General features: G+C 40.9%; 1 protein-coding gene across 5 annotated transcripts in view; it reads left to right on the forward strand.

Moving 5' to 3' along the window:
• Positions 1-17,197, forward strand: part of FAM171A1 (family with sequence similarity 171 member A1) — a 92,213-nt gene that overhangs the window by 40,725 nt on the left and 34,291 nt on the right. For 3 of the 5 annotated variants that reach the window (XM_075082743.1, XM_075082745.1, XM_075082744.1), the window contains one exon: positions 14,289-14,516. The exons of 1 other annotated variant lie outside the window; for it this stretch is intronic. In XM_075082743.1, the coding sequence (XP_074938844.1) occupies positions 14,289-14,516 (228 nt within the window). Of the gene's footprint in view, positions 1-14,288; positions 14,544-17,197 lie in introns of all 5 variants that reach the window. One more of the 5 variants, XM_075082747.1, reaches the window with a different exon arrangement.

The following is a 17,197-nucleotide window of genomic DNA, read 5'->3' on the forward strand; positions in this document are numbered from 1 at the left end:
TGGCCCACGAAGCCATCTGCTCCTACCACTGTCTGTGCTGATGGCAAGTTTAGCACTGCATCCGTAAGTGAATCATGAAATTTCACCCATTACGCTTCACAGGCACCTATTTGATTTTTCTATGTGTCCTTTCTACCAGAAGGACTGGAGCAGTGGCTCTAGAAAATGTCTGCTAAGGGTCCTAACTGAAAAGAGATTTTAAGAAATTCCGCCCACCTCACTGCAGTTTTAACATGGCAGTAACAAAACTGAATTTCACAAGCAGCCTTCAAAGTAGACAGCAATGTTTTGTATGTAGGCATACTCATTTAAAAGAATACAAAATATATTTTGCTTGGCTTTGGTACTGCAGGTAACAAGAATGATGAGTTATTATCTTGCATATTGCATGCTGCTTATCATCCCAAGATTTTGTGGTCCATGTGAATATAACCGCAAAATAACTTCAGCCCAATTTTAATATACATTTAATGGCCAGAAAGATTAACTTAAAGTTCAAATATTAAAGATTGTTTCCTTCACGTTAGCTATTAATGATTGTTACTTGCCACCGTTTTTCTTTAGTAAACTGCCCACTCAGATGGGAGTATCTGATTGAATGGTCCAAAACCAAACTTAAAATCCTTCTTGCTCACACTGAACATCTTGGCATTAGCGTAACGCAGCCATTTCTGGGAGAAACTTGAGTCTGCAGATAAGCTGTTTTACGTTGCCATTTAAGGCAATTTGAAATTGATTTTTAACTATTTTGTCTCTCCTATACTGCATCCACATGTATGTGGGTAAAGGACGTTAATGTGCCTGTATAATTGTGTTGTAACTACATAAAATCAGAACAGTCACTGCTTTGCTGTGCTATGTTGACTGATACTGTACTAGAGCAGCGGAACCAAAGTCCTTTTCTCTTTGTAAACCTCTAAGGCAACTCAGCTGACTGTCAGCATCCTTGGAGGAGACATCCAGTTCCAGTGCTGCTAAATTTCCAAACCTCTCTACTTTGAAAGCTCTTTAAAACAATGCAGGTTGTGCTCTGCTAGCTGATGGCTAGACATCTCTGTAGTGGTAGTATGGTAGCACGAGGCTGCCTGGGAATTCGGGCTGGCTTGGAGCAATAATAACAATCTCCTGTCCTTTCGCTCTTCCCTTAAGTAATTTTGTAACCTCAAGAGAACAAACGAACACTTGGGTTACAGACCAGTAGTTGAAAAGCAATAAAACTGCTCGCAGCAGCTTATGTGTGTGTATGCACGCATACACACGTTGAGTTATGTGTTTAGGTTTAGGCATTTTTTTTTTCCCCAGGACCTAACATGAAGAGGGAAAAAAAGTGAAGAGCAACTTTGATTTAGAACATACGCTCAGCAAAGCAGGAAGAATACCTTATTTTCGTATTGTGAAATGTTAATTTCACAAACCCCAGGACATGTTGAAATTATCTGAACTTTAAGTGTAGAGTAGTTCAGAGAAGTGGATGTCAAAATAATGCGTAGCATGATAATGCTAAAGATCAGTATTTGTAGATTTCCTGAAGCTGATAAATTTTGGAAGGAAAGATGAGGATTCTGGTATCTCTATTTTACATATTTACAAGGTGTTTAGCACTCCTGTAGTACTCACTGGAATTGTATTTATGGTACAATAAGTTTTAAATTTATTGGGCTGGTTTCTTTTAAAATATTGGTAACTGTTGTATGCTGATATTTTTCTTAGCAGTTCCTTTGTAAGTGTGAGAATAGAATTATTTGCAAACAAACAAACAAGATATTGTATCCCTGTATGAAATACATACTTTCTTGAACTTAAAGCATCTGTAAACTTCTCTTTAGAATGATTTTCAGGGCAATGATATGGACTGATAGTATCAAGGAAACTTTTAATAAAATGCTGTCGTTTTTAGTGTGATTAGCTGCACCTTGTATTTTCAGTATAATTTAACATACATATACGTGTATATATGTGCATAACATACACGAACGCTTCATCTGCTAACCATATATTCATCTTAGGCACAACGTAACAGAGTATATTTTGCCCGTTCAGAAGTTGATTATGGGTCTTGTATATGTACTTTTTCATTAGCTTACCAGTGAATTTCCCCAGCAGATCCTGCTAATGCTGCTTCTGTATATAAGTTTAGCATCTGTATAACTTGGTTATTTAGAAATTCCTTCTTCCTGCTTCCCCTTTAAACATTTCTTGGACGCAGTAGATCACTTCCCAACATACAGCTGTTTGTTTAAACCCGTATAATACTTTAAAATGCTCACTTAATGCATAGACTAAATGGCCTACAAAATGTTCATGTTGATGTCTGTGCCAAGGAAGCAGAGAGCACCACTGGAATGTTTTCAGTTCTACGTATCTGCTTGTTAATGGGAAAGTGGACGTATTTGTCAAACTAGGAATGCCAGCAGCCCTTTGGGATAGTGTTACTTTTGAACAGATGTGTGTTTTGCAGCACAAGTATAAGAAACAGAAGAGGTGAAATGAAAGAATCTGAGGGATTCTGTGCTGTGGGAGAGAGCTTAAGCAGAGTGATGTTCACAGCTATAAATATTTAAAATGGGTTTATGCCAAAGCATAAGCAATAACCCCTTTCTGTTGTCAAATGGACAAACTAGTAAATAATATGAGCATTTGTCAGAGCCCAGTACTTTCTGACTGGGCTCTTTTAGGTAGGCCAAACGTGGAGGGTTTAATGTTTAATATCAAATGTATGTATTTCAAGATATTTAACTTTACATGGGATTTTCAGTTTAGCACAGTGACACAAAATATACTGAAATCACAATACCGGTGTAACTTGCACTTAGCAAATAGGAAATATAGCAATGACAGTAACAGTTTGGTTGCAACACCAATGTGATCCCTGATGCTGATCTCTATAATATGCTTACCATCATGACCCTGGGCAATACCAGCCACCAGGAAGAAATACATCTGTTTAAACCAGCTCAAGCCCATTGTTCTCTTTGAATTTATTTCAGTTGCTCAGTTTTTATACTCTACACTGGGCTGGGCCATGTATGCACCCCCTCACCAGGCTGGTCTCAAAGACTTTCTCATTCTTAATGAGCTGGGGAGAAAGATTCGATCCACTCAACTGATACAGCTGTTCATCTGAAATGAAGGCCACCCTCGGGGGGGGTCCCATTTGTGTTGAGATATAGTCAGGTCTATTTGCTGCAGCTGTGTCAGTCACACCCTGCATTACTCCCGGAGCTCCAGGGCACATTGCCCCTGCCCATCTCCTCTCAACCTTCTTCCATCATTTATTGGCCAGTCACAGCGTTTTACATTGAGAGTTACCTCTAAACAGGTAATTCATTGATTTGTTTGATCAGCCATTTCTGATGTGCTTCATTGGTTTTCAACATTCTGATTTGTGAACCCCAAGGGTCCTTCAGCAAAGTGCCATCCCCTTCAGGCCCCCTTAGGCAGGCAGGCAATTATATGACCTAAACAAACCTGCTTCTCCAAGTCACTTCCACACATTCCCAAAGCCTGGACCACGGATCTCTGGCCCTCCATGTTGATAACATGTGTCTCCTAGCTACAGTGGTCGTCATGGGACTGTGGTAAGCACCACTGGGAATCAGAGCTGTGAGGTGACCAAGAAATAGAGAGATATGCTCCAGTGCTCTTCCCAATCATGGAAAGCAACATAAGCTGGATGAGCAGCGTATCAAAACCCTGGTCATTGTCTCTTTGTTTTTTTTTTTTTATATAAAATGAGTCTATAAGAAAGATGAACTTCCCAAGTATAACTATAACTATACTTTCCAGTCATGATTGTGAATTTGTGGAAGAGCCAATAACTGCTGATTTACATAATTGGCTTCTAGTGTAGGGGAATAGAAAGTAATTTTTTAAAATTCACAATTTTAGTCTGATTAGAAATTTTTGTCTCATGAAATCTTAATAGCCCTAAAATTAATCCCCTGCAAAGAATTAAGATCACCTTGGCTGTTATGACAATTTAAACTGAAACAAGTTTTGGTCATTGAAGTCAGTTGTTATGCTCTGCATGTATATATATGTGTAGTCATCACAGATGAAATATAGACAGTACAGCAGCCTGGTTCAAAAATATTAATTGAAAAATTAATTGACTTGGATGAGAAGGCTTCTTCTGTGTGACTGAGATTGGATGAAGGAGTAAACAAAGGGTAATGACAAATGGCCATGTGTCAAGGTGGAGATGCTTTACAGTGTTAGGATGAAGGGAACTGTAGTGGATCCTATTTTATATAAAAGTCTTTGTTCGCTATCTAGAAGACCTATGTCACAGGTTAAATTATTTTTTTAGTTATTCCAAACAAGGAAAAGTTTACATTGTTTTGAACAGAAAAATCTCAAAAACTTGGAAATATATAATAAATATTTTTGGAGGATAAGAAAGTTTCAAAATAGACAAGCTGGGGCCAACTAATCCTAGTGCTATAGCGAGGAGAAAACAGAAGTCACAGGAATTGGCATGTAGAGATGTTAATGAAAGCATGCTTTTTAGGCTTAGGAGGAACAAACAGTAACCTCCTCCCTCCACCCAGACAGAAATGCCAGCTGTGGCTGTAGAGGTTTTTGGGTGTTCAAAAGCAGTTGTAAACCCTGCATAGTGCCTGTGTGAGAGTCCTCGCTGCTCCAAACCAAGTGCTTCCCTGGTGGTGTCACAAACATCCTATCCTTACAGAGCCAGGAGATTTTACTGCTGCGGTGCCGGTATGCAGTGGTAGCGGTACTGTAGGTGGGAGCTTATATGGGTTTTGGGACTAACGTAGAATGAAGATCTACCACAACTTTTCACAACAAATACTGACCTAAAGCTTGTCTAAGTCAGGAGGGGGACAGGCAGCCTTCCAAAGTGACTGTAGGGGTGCAGTTACTTGAGAAGGCCTCTCGGGGTGTGGTTCAGTGGTATATCTGAGCTGACCTAGTTGCCCATAAACCAGCAGGGGTGGTCCCGATTCCCTTCTTTTCCTCCTTCACCAGTGTTGCACTTGGCCAGAAGATTTCATGCCTCTCCGCCCCCACACCTGCCCGTCCTGCTGATTTTGGCATTTGAGGCTGCGTTGCTTCAGCAGTTCAACCTGATAACCTGGCAACAAGCCATTCATTTTGTTAGGCTGGTGCTGTGCTGGGTTAGTAAATGGAACCAGCGTGGTCCAAGGAGCAGCACAAGAGAAGGAGCAGGAGTGCACAGCCAGGCCACGGTCGTGTGAGACGAAAGCATTCTCCTGGTTTTGCCCTTGAGTAGCCAGCAGCAGTGCTGTGCTCCTTATCACCCTCTGTGCTTGGGCTGGCTGAGCTGGAGGAATGAGGTTGTTACCATGTCTAGCTTCACCTATGCTTAATTTTCCTGTCTGCCAGCTGGGGATAACCTCTTCAAGGAATGAAGTGAATATAAATTGACTATTTAGTTATTTGAAAAAAGAGAACATGCGAGTACCTAGATAAAATTTTAATGCAAGAATTTGCCTCTGTACCTGTATTAGCTTACATCAGTGGAGTACTGAGATGAAAGTGGAAGTCTTCACTGCAGAGGGAATGTAGAATCACTTGAGTTGGGTTTGTTTGAATTGTTACAGTAGTATGTTTAAAAAAAAAAAAAAGAGAAGTAAAAATACAGTCTTCCAACCAAAGTGATGTCTTTTCTGCAAAGTGATGTTTGCTTTCACAACAGGTTTTGGAAATAATTAAAGATTAAACCTAAGATTAAAGCTACTTGGAAATAAGCAAAAAGAAGTGCTTGTCTCCTCCCTGCCCCATTGCACATACACTGTTTCGCTTAAACCTAGAACACATCTGCTTTAAATTGTTTTCGTGAGATGCATACTGTTATTAATAGAGTTAGGAAAAAGTTCTTCCAAGAAAATGTAATGCATCCATCCGTGGCTAAGCAAATCCAAGCTTTCCCTTTCTGCCATCCCCCAAACTAGACTGGTGATGCAGTAGGTATAAAGTTGGCTTAAAATCCCTGCAAGCTGCGCAGCAGCTGAGCTCAATGTGTTGTTACCCTCAGAGCTGATGTTGCAATATTAGCTGTGGTCTTGTTTGAGTCAGTGGAGAGCTCTAACGCCCAGCAACTGAAAAATATTGGTACATTCACTTTTCGTTCCATATTGGCCTCCAAACAGAGTTTCAAAGGACTCTGTTAGGGAAAAAAAAGGGTTTTAAGCAGGGATTACTTCTTTATGTCTTGTAAAGAATACATTATGCGTGTGGCAAGTTAAAGCTTTGAAACTCAACTTCCATCTGTGCTCTATGACAGTATCTTTATATCATTGCATGTCTAAAAGACAAGGTTTGGAAATGAAATTAGTTTGTGTCATACACAGTTCCTGTAGAGATCAAAGGCAGACCTGTTAATGCAACTATTGCTATTCATGAGTTTCATTTCCATGTGAGTTTCAAGTTAATTATAAATGCTTGTTTAATCACTTAACAATAGGGTATCAGAGTCTCATCTGGGCATTATGCGTATAGCTCTCACTTTTTTTAATTAAAGCAAATTCTTGCCTTTTTTTTCCAAGAAATTAATTTCGGTGGTAATGCTCTAGGCTCTAGCAGGTCAGGATATGCAAATCCTCTTTTAAATGTTGGACAGTTGTGTGATGTATGTCTTTATTTTATTACCCTTTAACTGCCCCTCCCTCCCCCTTGAGTACATGGTTGTGTAGCAGCCTGATTATCATTGGAGATGGCATAAATTGCTCTAGTTCTTATACTAGAGTTCCTTTCGTAACATTTTATTAAAATTTTTATTATCACCAGGAAATAATGTATTTTGAAGTAAACTAATGGCTTTGTTTAATAGATAGTAAGCCTGAAGAGGCAAATAGTGCACCTGTCTGGCAACTGTCGCAGACCACTGTGCTTTATTTGAATATTGAGGATTGAGTCTAATTATTTTAGTTAAACCATTTCAGTCCCATGGAAATTAAATTCTTGTGCACTAGAGGAACCAGCCACAGTGCCAGCAATGCCTGAGGCACTTGCAGTGGCAAGGAATGTTAGATGAGAAATGGAGATTAATCAAACTGTGCTGCAGAGAAGGGTGAAAAAGCCTTAAGCGCCCCCTGAGAGCAGCTCCTCCACAGCCCGGATCCTGCTTGTCCGCTGAGATGAGGTGAGCAAGGGGCATTGATCAGGGATCACAGAGGGGCTTCTCTGCACCAGCTAAGGGACTGGACTATGCAGCTCCTCTTGCATCAGTTCTCTACTGTTTCTGAGGAAGAGCAAGGGAGAGGACTAAAAGAAAAACTCAGAAATCAGAGTCAGTTGTGCATTTGGGGGAAAAAGGTTCCTTCTTGACTTCTGAGGTGTGAGAGTTAATTATAGTCTTCACACTACAAGTACTTGGAATGTGTAGAGCACCACACTGATAGTCTTCCCCATGACCTGTAAAGCAGAAAAGTGTTTAGCAAACTCAGGCTGCAGTGCGAAAAAGAAGCACCACAGACAATCATTTGGGCTGGCTTCATAAATGTTCTAGAATCAAATATTGATTCTCTCAACTCCAGAATTAAACATTAACTGTAACCCTTTTAATTAAACACCTGGAATTAAAAGTAAAGATTTTTTTTAAAAAAAGGAAATAAGATTTATTTCCCATTTTATGTCAGCACAAGTGAATCTGCCATCTAGTAAGCTGGTTTCTTGTTGTTAAGAGATGACACGTAAATTTGCATAAGTTCAGTGTACAGCTCTTGGGTTATACTGTATCTCTGTCAGCAAGAGTAACGGTCCTCAGCTAACTTGTTTTTTGCAGTTTCCCTGTTATGCACAGTAATCCAGCCTTCTCTTTCATTAACTGGAGGAGGTTGGGTTCTTCAGATGCCGAGTCCCAAGGCTCTTCCCTGATTCATGGATTTTTATGTGACTCTTCTCTGACCCCTCTGCTTTCTAAATACTTGAAGTCCAGGCCTGAGAACCAAGCCCTGCTGTGTGGTCCTTACTACAGTTTTGACCAGTGCTGTGGACCGAAGTAAGGGTGCTTGATGCCAGGGGCTGCAGCAGCCCTGGTATAATCTGAAGAACTGCTGAACAGGCAATGAGTAGAAGCAGTTCTCCTGCATCTCCTGCCTGATTTCTCTGGAAATCAGTGACAGACACTCACCCTAGTTGAAACCTTGGTCACCTGTGGTGGAGGGGAAGGCTGTGTAGCACCACTGTGCTGTAACGTGGACGAGAGCCTGTTCTGAACAGAGAATGTCAAGATCTTTGCTGTGAATCTTCTACAAGCACACTTAGTTCACCATTTGAGGTGGTACTTGGGAACTTACTTTTAAGGTGACGACATCGATGAAGATCATTCTGTGTACTTCTGGAGGGATTTTATGTACATGTTTCCTTTTTCCTCATATGAGCTAATTCTGCTACTGTTTTGAAGTGTGGTTGTCAGTAGAGCCTTCTTGATGCACTACATTAGACAGATATGCCAATACGTAAATGCTTGAGTTGGCATCTGTGGCTAGGGGATGGGGAACACTCCTTTTTCTAGGAAAATGTTTTCCTTTACATAAATGAAAATCCTATTGTTTGGTTGAGGAGTGGCCTTGCACATGGGTGAAAGGTTAAGGGGCAGAACGGTTTATCCATTTGGCGTGCAGGAGTCAAAACCAGGCATGTTGCCAGTAAGCTCAATCAAGGCAGAGGATGCAATTTTAAATAAAGTTCATAGTGGCATTTTTTAAATGAGCAGGAAGTTTTCTTTCTCTAATCAAAACCCAGATAATTTAAATATTTCTTTCTTTAGTAATATCCTGACATTGTCCATGGATAGGGGACCCCCAGAGGAAAAGAGAAGTGATAACGGCTGCCTGTGTCAGCCTGTTCCCAAAAGAGATCATCTGTCCAGCAGACGTCAATGGGAGTCTGCCTGACAGAGGGGTGTGTGCCAAGAAACCAAACTGCAGGATTGGAATCTAAATAAGTTTGTGATCTTTGACTTCCAATCTGTGTCATAACATTTTTCTGCTTATTTCAGTATTTGAAATCTGACAATGTGCCATCACTCAGATTGCTCAGGATTTTTCTTTCTATGTAACATCACTGGTTTATTTTAAAAGCAAACAAATGAACAAACAAACAAGTGCTTTTCACTTTTCAGGAGTTTGGTTACAGAAAACAGTGCTGATGGTACCGCTTCTGAAGGAAACTGTTCCCAAACTGGGAGTTCCCAGCAATATAAAGAGCAGTTTTGAGTCTAAGAGGGGTTGCAACTGCAGAAGTAGTTGTCTTAAGGTTACTTGTATTTCAGAGGAAGCAGTATGGTTCATAAAGCAGATGGCACAGGAAGGATTGCTCAGAGAAAGTTTAGTCTCAGTAAAATCTCAAGAATCAGATTAAGAAGACAGATGGGATTCTGGATTGGAATACTAACGTGAGGCGCTTTTTTTGTTTTTTTTTTATTTCACTTTCCCAAATTATAACTTTGGAGATGCTAGGATTTTTTTTATATAGCTGACAATAAATTTAGTACTAGAAGACTGGGAGGGAGTTACATTTAAGCAGCTGTTTTTACTGTAACTGGTAGTTTTGGTTTGCACTCATCTGAAAAACAAAAAAGATGTGATTGCTGAAAGAAGACAAAGGAATACAACTATAAGAAAAGATACTTAGGCTAGATTTACTTGCTTGAGCATACACATGCAGCAGCCTTGATCTCTTTGTGGAATGTAACCCTGTATTTGCTGTTTTCCCCTAACCTCTTTTTCCCACTTTGCTTTGGGCTTCTTGAAGCAGAGTTCCAGGGTTTCCCAGATGGCTTGCACTATTTAACATTTGCGAGTGGCCCGTTCCTAGCTGCACTTTCAGACAGGGACACACAGTCTTTTTGCCCATCCAAACAGGATATCTTTGCCCATGATTTATCTCCTGGAAATGAACAGTTATCGTAAGTAGCTCTTGCTTTGGACATGAAACATTCCTGTAGGAATATAATGGCAGGGCATGCGCTAATGGTGCAGGCAAATTACTCTGGCTCTACCTGTGCCCACCTGCATCACGCTGCAAGCCAAGAGGGAACCACAGGCCAGACAGCCCAGGTCTGAAAAAGCCTGGTTCACAGCACACTGGTCAGGACCCAGGTGTATTAGGCAGGGCTATCAGCTCAGGCATAGCCTCTCCTGAATGTGGCTGGCCTCTCTGGGGAGGTGGGACAACAGCTGCCCTGGGTGAGTTCATCAGCCCGGGGTCTGTCACCTCAGCCATCTCTGCTTTGCTCTGCAGTGAGGAAACATCAGCACTGTGCACCTTTATGTCCCCTTCCTTCCTCCAGCACCTCACTACTATCACAGAGCAAAACTCTTTCAGAACTTGGTAACTGAATATTCCCACTGTCATAAATAATAGAAAGCACAACAGTATCACAAATCTGTTGAAGAGTGAAGCACGCTTCTCTTTAGTGGTTCACGTTCTTGGAGTTCATCTTCTGCAGTGCTGTTGGTTCCCTGCCTCCATCGTGTTCCCCGCTTACTGAAGATGTCGTTCCTTCTCTAAGTCCATGAGTCTCTAATTCCGTGTGAGCTCCTTGCTGTGGTAGGCTGTAAAACGCAGGAATAATGTATCTGCTTTATCCCCGCTGTTTTGCTGAGAGTACCAGCTAAAAAGTTTGCCAGATATTTTAAAGACTCTATTCCTTAGCTAATAATGAGTCTTCTAAGCAGCTTTTTCTAACTAAATACTTCTTTTAGTATACCTAATGCTCCAGTCTGAGACCTCCGTATTAATTTGAGGTCACACTGATCTTGGATTGCTTGCTTCCTTACTCTGCTCTCCTTCCCTTCTTCAGTCCTTGTGTTCTTCAAGAAGTGCCTGAATATCTCCTAACAATTCTGAAACTTAATGTATAGCTTTAAGTTTTCCTAGTGATCTCTCCTTATGGATTGTTGTCATCACTCGCTGTTTGAGAGGAGGTTTTCTTCAACAATTTCTCTCCAGTTTAAAGCTTGTAATCATTCTGTTGCTGTGGAAATTACTGTGATAATGCAGGTTTAGTGTTCATTACTTCACTGCTGCATTAGATAAGAAGAAAAAGGAGCTGTTGCGTGGGAGAAAGCCCTGAATTAAGCAAGTTGTATACATTTCACGCGTATGTCAGGGAAGATAACACATGAAAAGGATTTAGGGTTGTTCAGGCTGCTAGGCTTTTCTCAATCTTCTCTGGAAAAAACAAGTCTAAATATTAAAAAGGAGGAGACAAAAAGCTCAGTGTTTGATTTACGGGGCTGTGGTTTGGAACACCAGTTTCAGTCTTTTGCTTTTCAGGACTTCAGTCTTCCACCTTGGGTGATGGCCTTTGTCATTTCCATTTGGAAACAGGAATTTGGAAACCCTTCTCCTTCCCTGTCAGAAACTCTTATCCTTCCTTATCAGTAAGAGAGAAAGATGCAGACAGAGGCCCTTATATAGCTATAGAGTGAAGGATAAAGGAATGTCCTACTGGAGATACACATGGCTAGCTCTCTTGTTTGGGAAGAGAGCACTGGATTTGTGTATTCAGGAAAATTTTTGTTTATCCGTCTTTGTCTCTTTATCAATAGTAGTAGTAGTTCCTATTCTAGAATTTTATATGTCTATAAGGACTTAAATAGATTTGATACTATTGTAATTTTCTTATCCTCTTCCTTAATTAGTATTTAATATTCCAGAGCTCCTTGGTTCCTTCTTAGCTGTGGTTTTTTTAGAAAAGGCTAAACTTTCATGTTACTGAAATTGCGAACCACAATGTTTAGCTTGTCCTGTTTCCTTGCTTTTTCTTTAATGCATGACCCATTATTCTTAACCGCATCTGTTCTTCGGCATTCTTTGCCAGGCAATTCAAAGTGGGAAATGTTAACAGCCCAGTTATCTGGCTTCGGGTCTAAGCATATTGTTCCTGCACATTTTGAAAATAAAAGCTTATATTGCTTTTTGCCCTCATGTTTGTAAATACATGTACAGATTGTAAATACATAAATACATATGCATTTCTCCTTTGATTAATGTGGCTGCCTTTCACACGCTCAAGATTTTACAAGTTGCTTGGTGGTCAAGGCAAGGTTTCTGAGGAGGCATTCTGTACATGCACACTAGTGTATGGACACTGTTTTTCCAATATACGTTGTTTTCTTTGACTACTAAATGCAAAACTGGGAAGAAGTCCAGAATCTTTAATAGCTAGAATGTATTTCATGCTGATCCCCTCTAAATTGGCATCCTCCATTGCCAAGTTCTAAAGTGAGGGCTGCGATGATGATGAATTTCTCTAATGGGGTTTTTTGTTCAGAGATGCCTTATATTTTTTGTACTGTAGGATTCAGGCAGAAGGTCTCCACTTATAAAAGGGCCCAATATCTTTCTGGCTGAAATGCCCTTAGGACAGAGGTGCTGATATTTTTGTATTAGATCCTGACATCCTTTTAAAATTTTATATTGTTACAGTATGTTTCTCAGCATATTCAGTTGTGTCATTTCACTACTGAAATTCACAGCAGAGATTTTGTTAAGTTCTGTGTTTTTGCTGGTGTTATGTCTTGTTGGTGCAGGGCTTACACCAAAATAAATTCTTAAAATCTAATGCACAGTACTAATATACCAGAACCATACTACCACTACTGTTCTGCAGAAATCAATGAATTGTTTTTAAATATGTATGAAAAGGAGGTCATGCTCTCTTTTATGGGCAGCACATGAAGAAATGAGTTACACATAGAGTGTAATCATCTTGCTTGTTAGCGGCTGAATTCCTCTGACACGAAAAGTGAGTTTGCAAAATATTGTCTGCTACCTTGGGGAATGGAGTGAGCTGAGGAAGGGGATCTCGTGCAAGAACATCAGGATTTCCAAAGATGAGGGTGAGAATGAGAAAAAGGGGAGAGAGGGAGAAAAGAGAAAAAAGGGTGGTAGGTACTCATTTAGGAGAATAAGGCAACTGTAAATGAAGAAGTCCAAAGAGTGGCTTGGTGGAGGCATTGGACCGTTGTTGGGTCTTTTTCAACACAGCATTGTGTTTAAGTCATAGTTATTGAGGAAAGGCAACGGCTGCTACTTTAGAGCATGAGGCAGAGGAACTATTGGAGGGGCAGAAAAATAATCGTAGATATAGAGGAATGCCTTTCAGAGGGACTGTCTTGCACAAGCCACTCCACTTTATATAACAAAAGCCTGGTGACACAATGCATGGTTTAGTCATAGGAGTGCCCCGGAGTGGACAAATACTGTACATCTGGGAACGTTTAAACAAGTAATTAGTTTCTGGAAAAACAGCAGATTACTCCAGGAAAATGTAGTCCATTGTGTTAGCTTCTGACTGTGTGTCTGCAAGATGTATGATTCTCCTGACTGCCTTAACTGTCGCTTCTTTGCTTATCATACCCACCAGTTGTATGTGGAGACAGGTAATGCAGTAGTGTCAGGGCTGACAAGCAGGTATCACCAGGGGCTGTGATGTTTTTGCCCCTTTGTGAAAAGGGCCAGTGAACAGGGAGGCAGGATGGAAAGTGTTCCTCCCTACTCACTCCCTCCTCACTACTAGCACTCTGCATCCCACCTGGTCATCCTGTGCTTTGAGGACAAGGACCTGATCCTGTGGGATTTCACTGTCTTGGTTAGACATCACCAGGGAAGTCCTGTGCCAGCTGGGGCAGTCTCTTCCACCAGGGTTCAAAATCTCTGACTGTAACACAGCCTGCTCTGTTGCCTACTTTCTTCCTGGGCTTCCATCACAGCAGATTTCCTCTGTTCCTTTGCTACACAAAGAGAGGAACGTTTCGAGGAAGGGGTGAGGGAGCACAGCCCACTTCCAGCCCTTCCCTCTCCCCTCTGCTGGTGGAGAAGGCTGGCTGGAGCAGGGGCACAGCAAGGCAGGGACATTACAGAGAGTTACGATGCCGTGCTATCTGGAACTAATACATGATGTTTGATAGCACGCACATTTAGAATTATGATGCTACCGTGAGATTGATGTGTTGCCCATCAAAAGGAATATTGCCTGCCCTTGGTGATATGCTGCCCAGCTGCATGTGGGTCATAGGTGGAATATAGGTGCCTCCACAGCCAGAGTTCGTAGCAGGGCAGTAACTCAGGACCTGGTCTGGCTTGTGGCAGAAAATGCAGTGTGTCTAGAGAGTGACTGCCTGAATTGGAGAACTGCAGGCCAGGACAAGAGGTCGTACTTGGCACCGAAGTGACAGAGGTTAGCACTGAGCCCCGTGTCTTTTTAGGTATTGGTGTGCTAGCATGTTCTAACTGCTGCCTCCTGCAGAAGCTTTTTGGATGGTAATTGCTGTGGTTGTTTGTCATTACAGAAGTAACGCTGAAGGTCCATGTAAGTGATGCCAGCACACATCAGCCAGTAACTGAAGCCTTCATTGAGATTTTTATCAACCAGATCTCCATTGCATCTGGAACCTCAGGAGCAGATGGCACTGCCTTCCTCAAGTTTCAGTATAAGCTGGGCAATCAGCTGATAGTGACTGCTAGTAAACATGCATATGTGCCAAATTCTGCACCATGGAAACCTGTAAGATTGCCTGGTAAGAGATCTTTATTTTTGTTCTGAGGTAAGATTTTGCATCTAAAGGAAGTTACATAGTTTTGTGTGATGTGTTTTAATGCGTGCAATCCTGGGTGGGCGGAAGAACATCTGTGCGGTTCAAAAAAAGCAAGGTTTCTTCCTCAGTTAAACCATGGCATCAGGGCTGTGCAGAGACTTGCTCTCCTCCTGGCTGTCCTTGATACAGTGCTACATCAGTTTTCAAACAACTGTTGGTGCTCTTACAGCTCCACAAAAAGTACAAATTTATTCCAGATCTTTTTCTTTACGGGAACTGTTTCTAAGTGCTTTGTTTCAGCAGCTGTGATGTTCTCATTCATTTCTCTCCCAAGATGTAGCAACAACTGTTGCACTGTAGGCTGTAGTGTGCGAAAAAACTCCTGGCCTTTCAGTTCTCAGCCATGGTCATAGGACAGTTGTAATCTACGGTTGTGTTATCCAGATGTAAGCATTTTTTCTGACTTAATTAGCATGGTTTGTTTCTTCCACAGGCAAACAAATATAACAATAATACCTGCATCTTAGTTTTTATCAGAATGCCTCAAAATTTTATGGGACATGGGAGACTTCACATTAATTGTAGAGGAGGGGAAACTGAGTCACAAAGACTATTTCTGTACTGCTAAATAGAGCAGATCGTGGGTGGCTTTCAGACCTTGAGACACAACATCTAGATGAAGGTCACATCCCCAGCTTTCATCTGCCTTTCCTCTAATTCCCAGCCACAGTTAGGGTCCAAGTAGTTTGGGAACAGTCTCAGGCTTGTATTATACCCAAAACACATCTAAATATCACCTCAGATTTGATAATTAGCCCAGACCAAAGCCACGCCAGGTTTTAAGTGCACTAATATTCAAATAGTACAAATGATCACAGGGCAGTGATTGAACACAGCAGTGTTCAATGCCATGCCTTGGCTCCATTTTATTTGCCACAAGGTCAAGCAGCAAATGTATTTTCAGATGGAGAAGGGAACTTGAACCTCTTCAAACCTAAAATTATGCTTTAGGCATTTCAACGTGCTGTTTACTTATCTGCATTCGCTTGCTTCAGATAAGATAGATTGACTTCTTCCACATTTCCTCTACTATATTCTGCCACGTTTTCCAGCTACTTAATGGAGCCATAGTGAAGACTAAGCCAGGCTCTTAGGTGCACCGAGAAAAAATAAGAAGCAACGGAAATGAGTTGCAGCAAGGACAGTTTCAAATAAATAAAAGGGAACAATTCCTTACAGCAGCAGTAGTCAAAGTTAGGAACAGGTTGTCCAGAAATGTTGTGAAATCTCCATCTTTAAAGATATTCAGAACTCAGCTGGACACCCCCCTGCTTGGTTGAAGCCCCAGCTCCAGAAGCCGCTTCCAACCATAATTGTTTCATGACTCTGTTTAGAAGTTTCCTTGATAGTTTTTTCTGTTTAAATAAGATGAAGTGCAGCTTCCCCAGCATACTTCATGTATTTCCTTAAGTTACAATCATATATGATCAAAGCATGCAAATGACCTTCTCTTGCCTGAACATTTTCTTGCCTTGTGTCTCATATCTTTCTGACTCATACCTTAGATCTTTTGAATGACACCTACTCTTCCATGGCCTGGAGTTTGTTTCGTTAAGTTTTTTGCTTGTTGCTTTTTCTTAAATACTGATTTTGAGGGAAGGGAATCAAACATGGTATTATTGGTTTTTGGTAAGTCATTGAAGTTTAAAGACCAATAATTGTATACAGTTTCCACAAAATCTTTCTTTCCACGGCTGAAATGTGAGCTTAACTCAGAAAATGGATTCCTTTCACCTCTGATCTTCCCCCATTGAAACTGGTAGATAGTTTGCCATTGATTTAATAGGGATTAGAATCCTTCCTTTTGCTTTCTGTACCTTGAACTTAATTCTTTATTTGATTAAAGAAACAAGAAGTTATGACTTGATTTGGCCCATGTAGATTTGGTAGGGTTGTTCTTTGAATTACTCCTTAAAAGGGACATGACAGAAAAGTTCAGGCCCAGGATACTTAGGCTGTTATTTTTCGTATTGACTAAGATGCCTGTAGTCTTTAAAGAACTTTGCAAGAGCTGTTCGTATTTAAATGCCCTGTATTTAAATGCCTTTCATGCTTGTAACCAGCACAGTATAGAAGTTTTGAAAACCATGGAAGTTTTGTTGTTCTTATTTTTAACCTGGGTTGAATGATGGGGAACAGGCAGCATATTTTAATCTTGGTTCTGCAGAGTGCGGTCTGGGCACACACGTACAGTGGGATCCTCAGTTCCCAAAAATGCCTTTTAACAGTACTAGTAGTTGTCATCCCACAGAGCAGATACACCATTCTGAGCAGTGTTAAACCCACAGCAGTGGTTTAAGCTAATGTGCCGTACTCTATGCTGTGGTAAATGAACTACGGACACATTTACTTCAAATGCGGAAATGATAACCACAAGCAGGGAGTAGGTTTGAAAGCTATAGGGTGGTAAAGTTTAAAGTGCTGTAACAGGGCTTTGCCGAAGGATCAGGATTCTTCCATCACAGTCAATATGCATTAATTATAATCTTATGCTGAAAAGCTGTGCAGCCACTGAACTCATGATATTATTGTAATACCTTTAAGGAGTAAGCATCAAGGGTTTTCGGTTCTCATAATTCAGCAGAAACGAACTTTTTTTATAT

Source organism: Phalacrocorax aristotelis, chromosome 2 (assembly GCF_949628215.1).
Source record: "Phalacrocorax aristotelis chromosome 2, bGulAri2.1, whole genome shotgun sequence".
Classification (NCBI taxonomy): domain Eukaryota; kingdom Metazoa; phylum Chordata; class Aves; order Suliformes; family Phalacrocoracidae; genus Phalacrocorax; species Phalacrocorax aristotelis.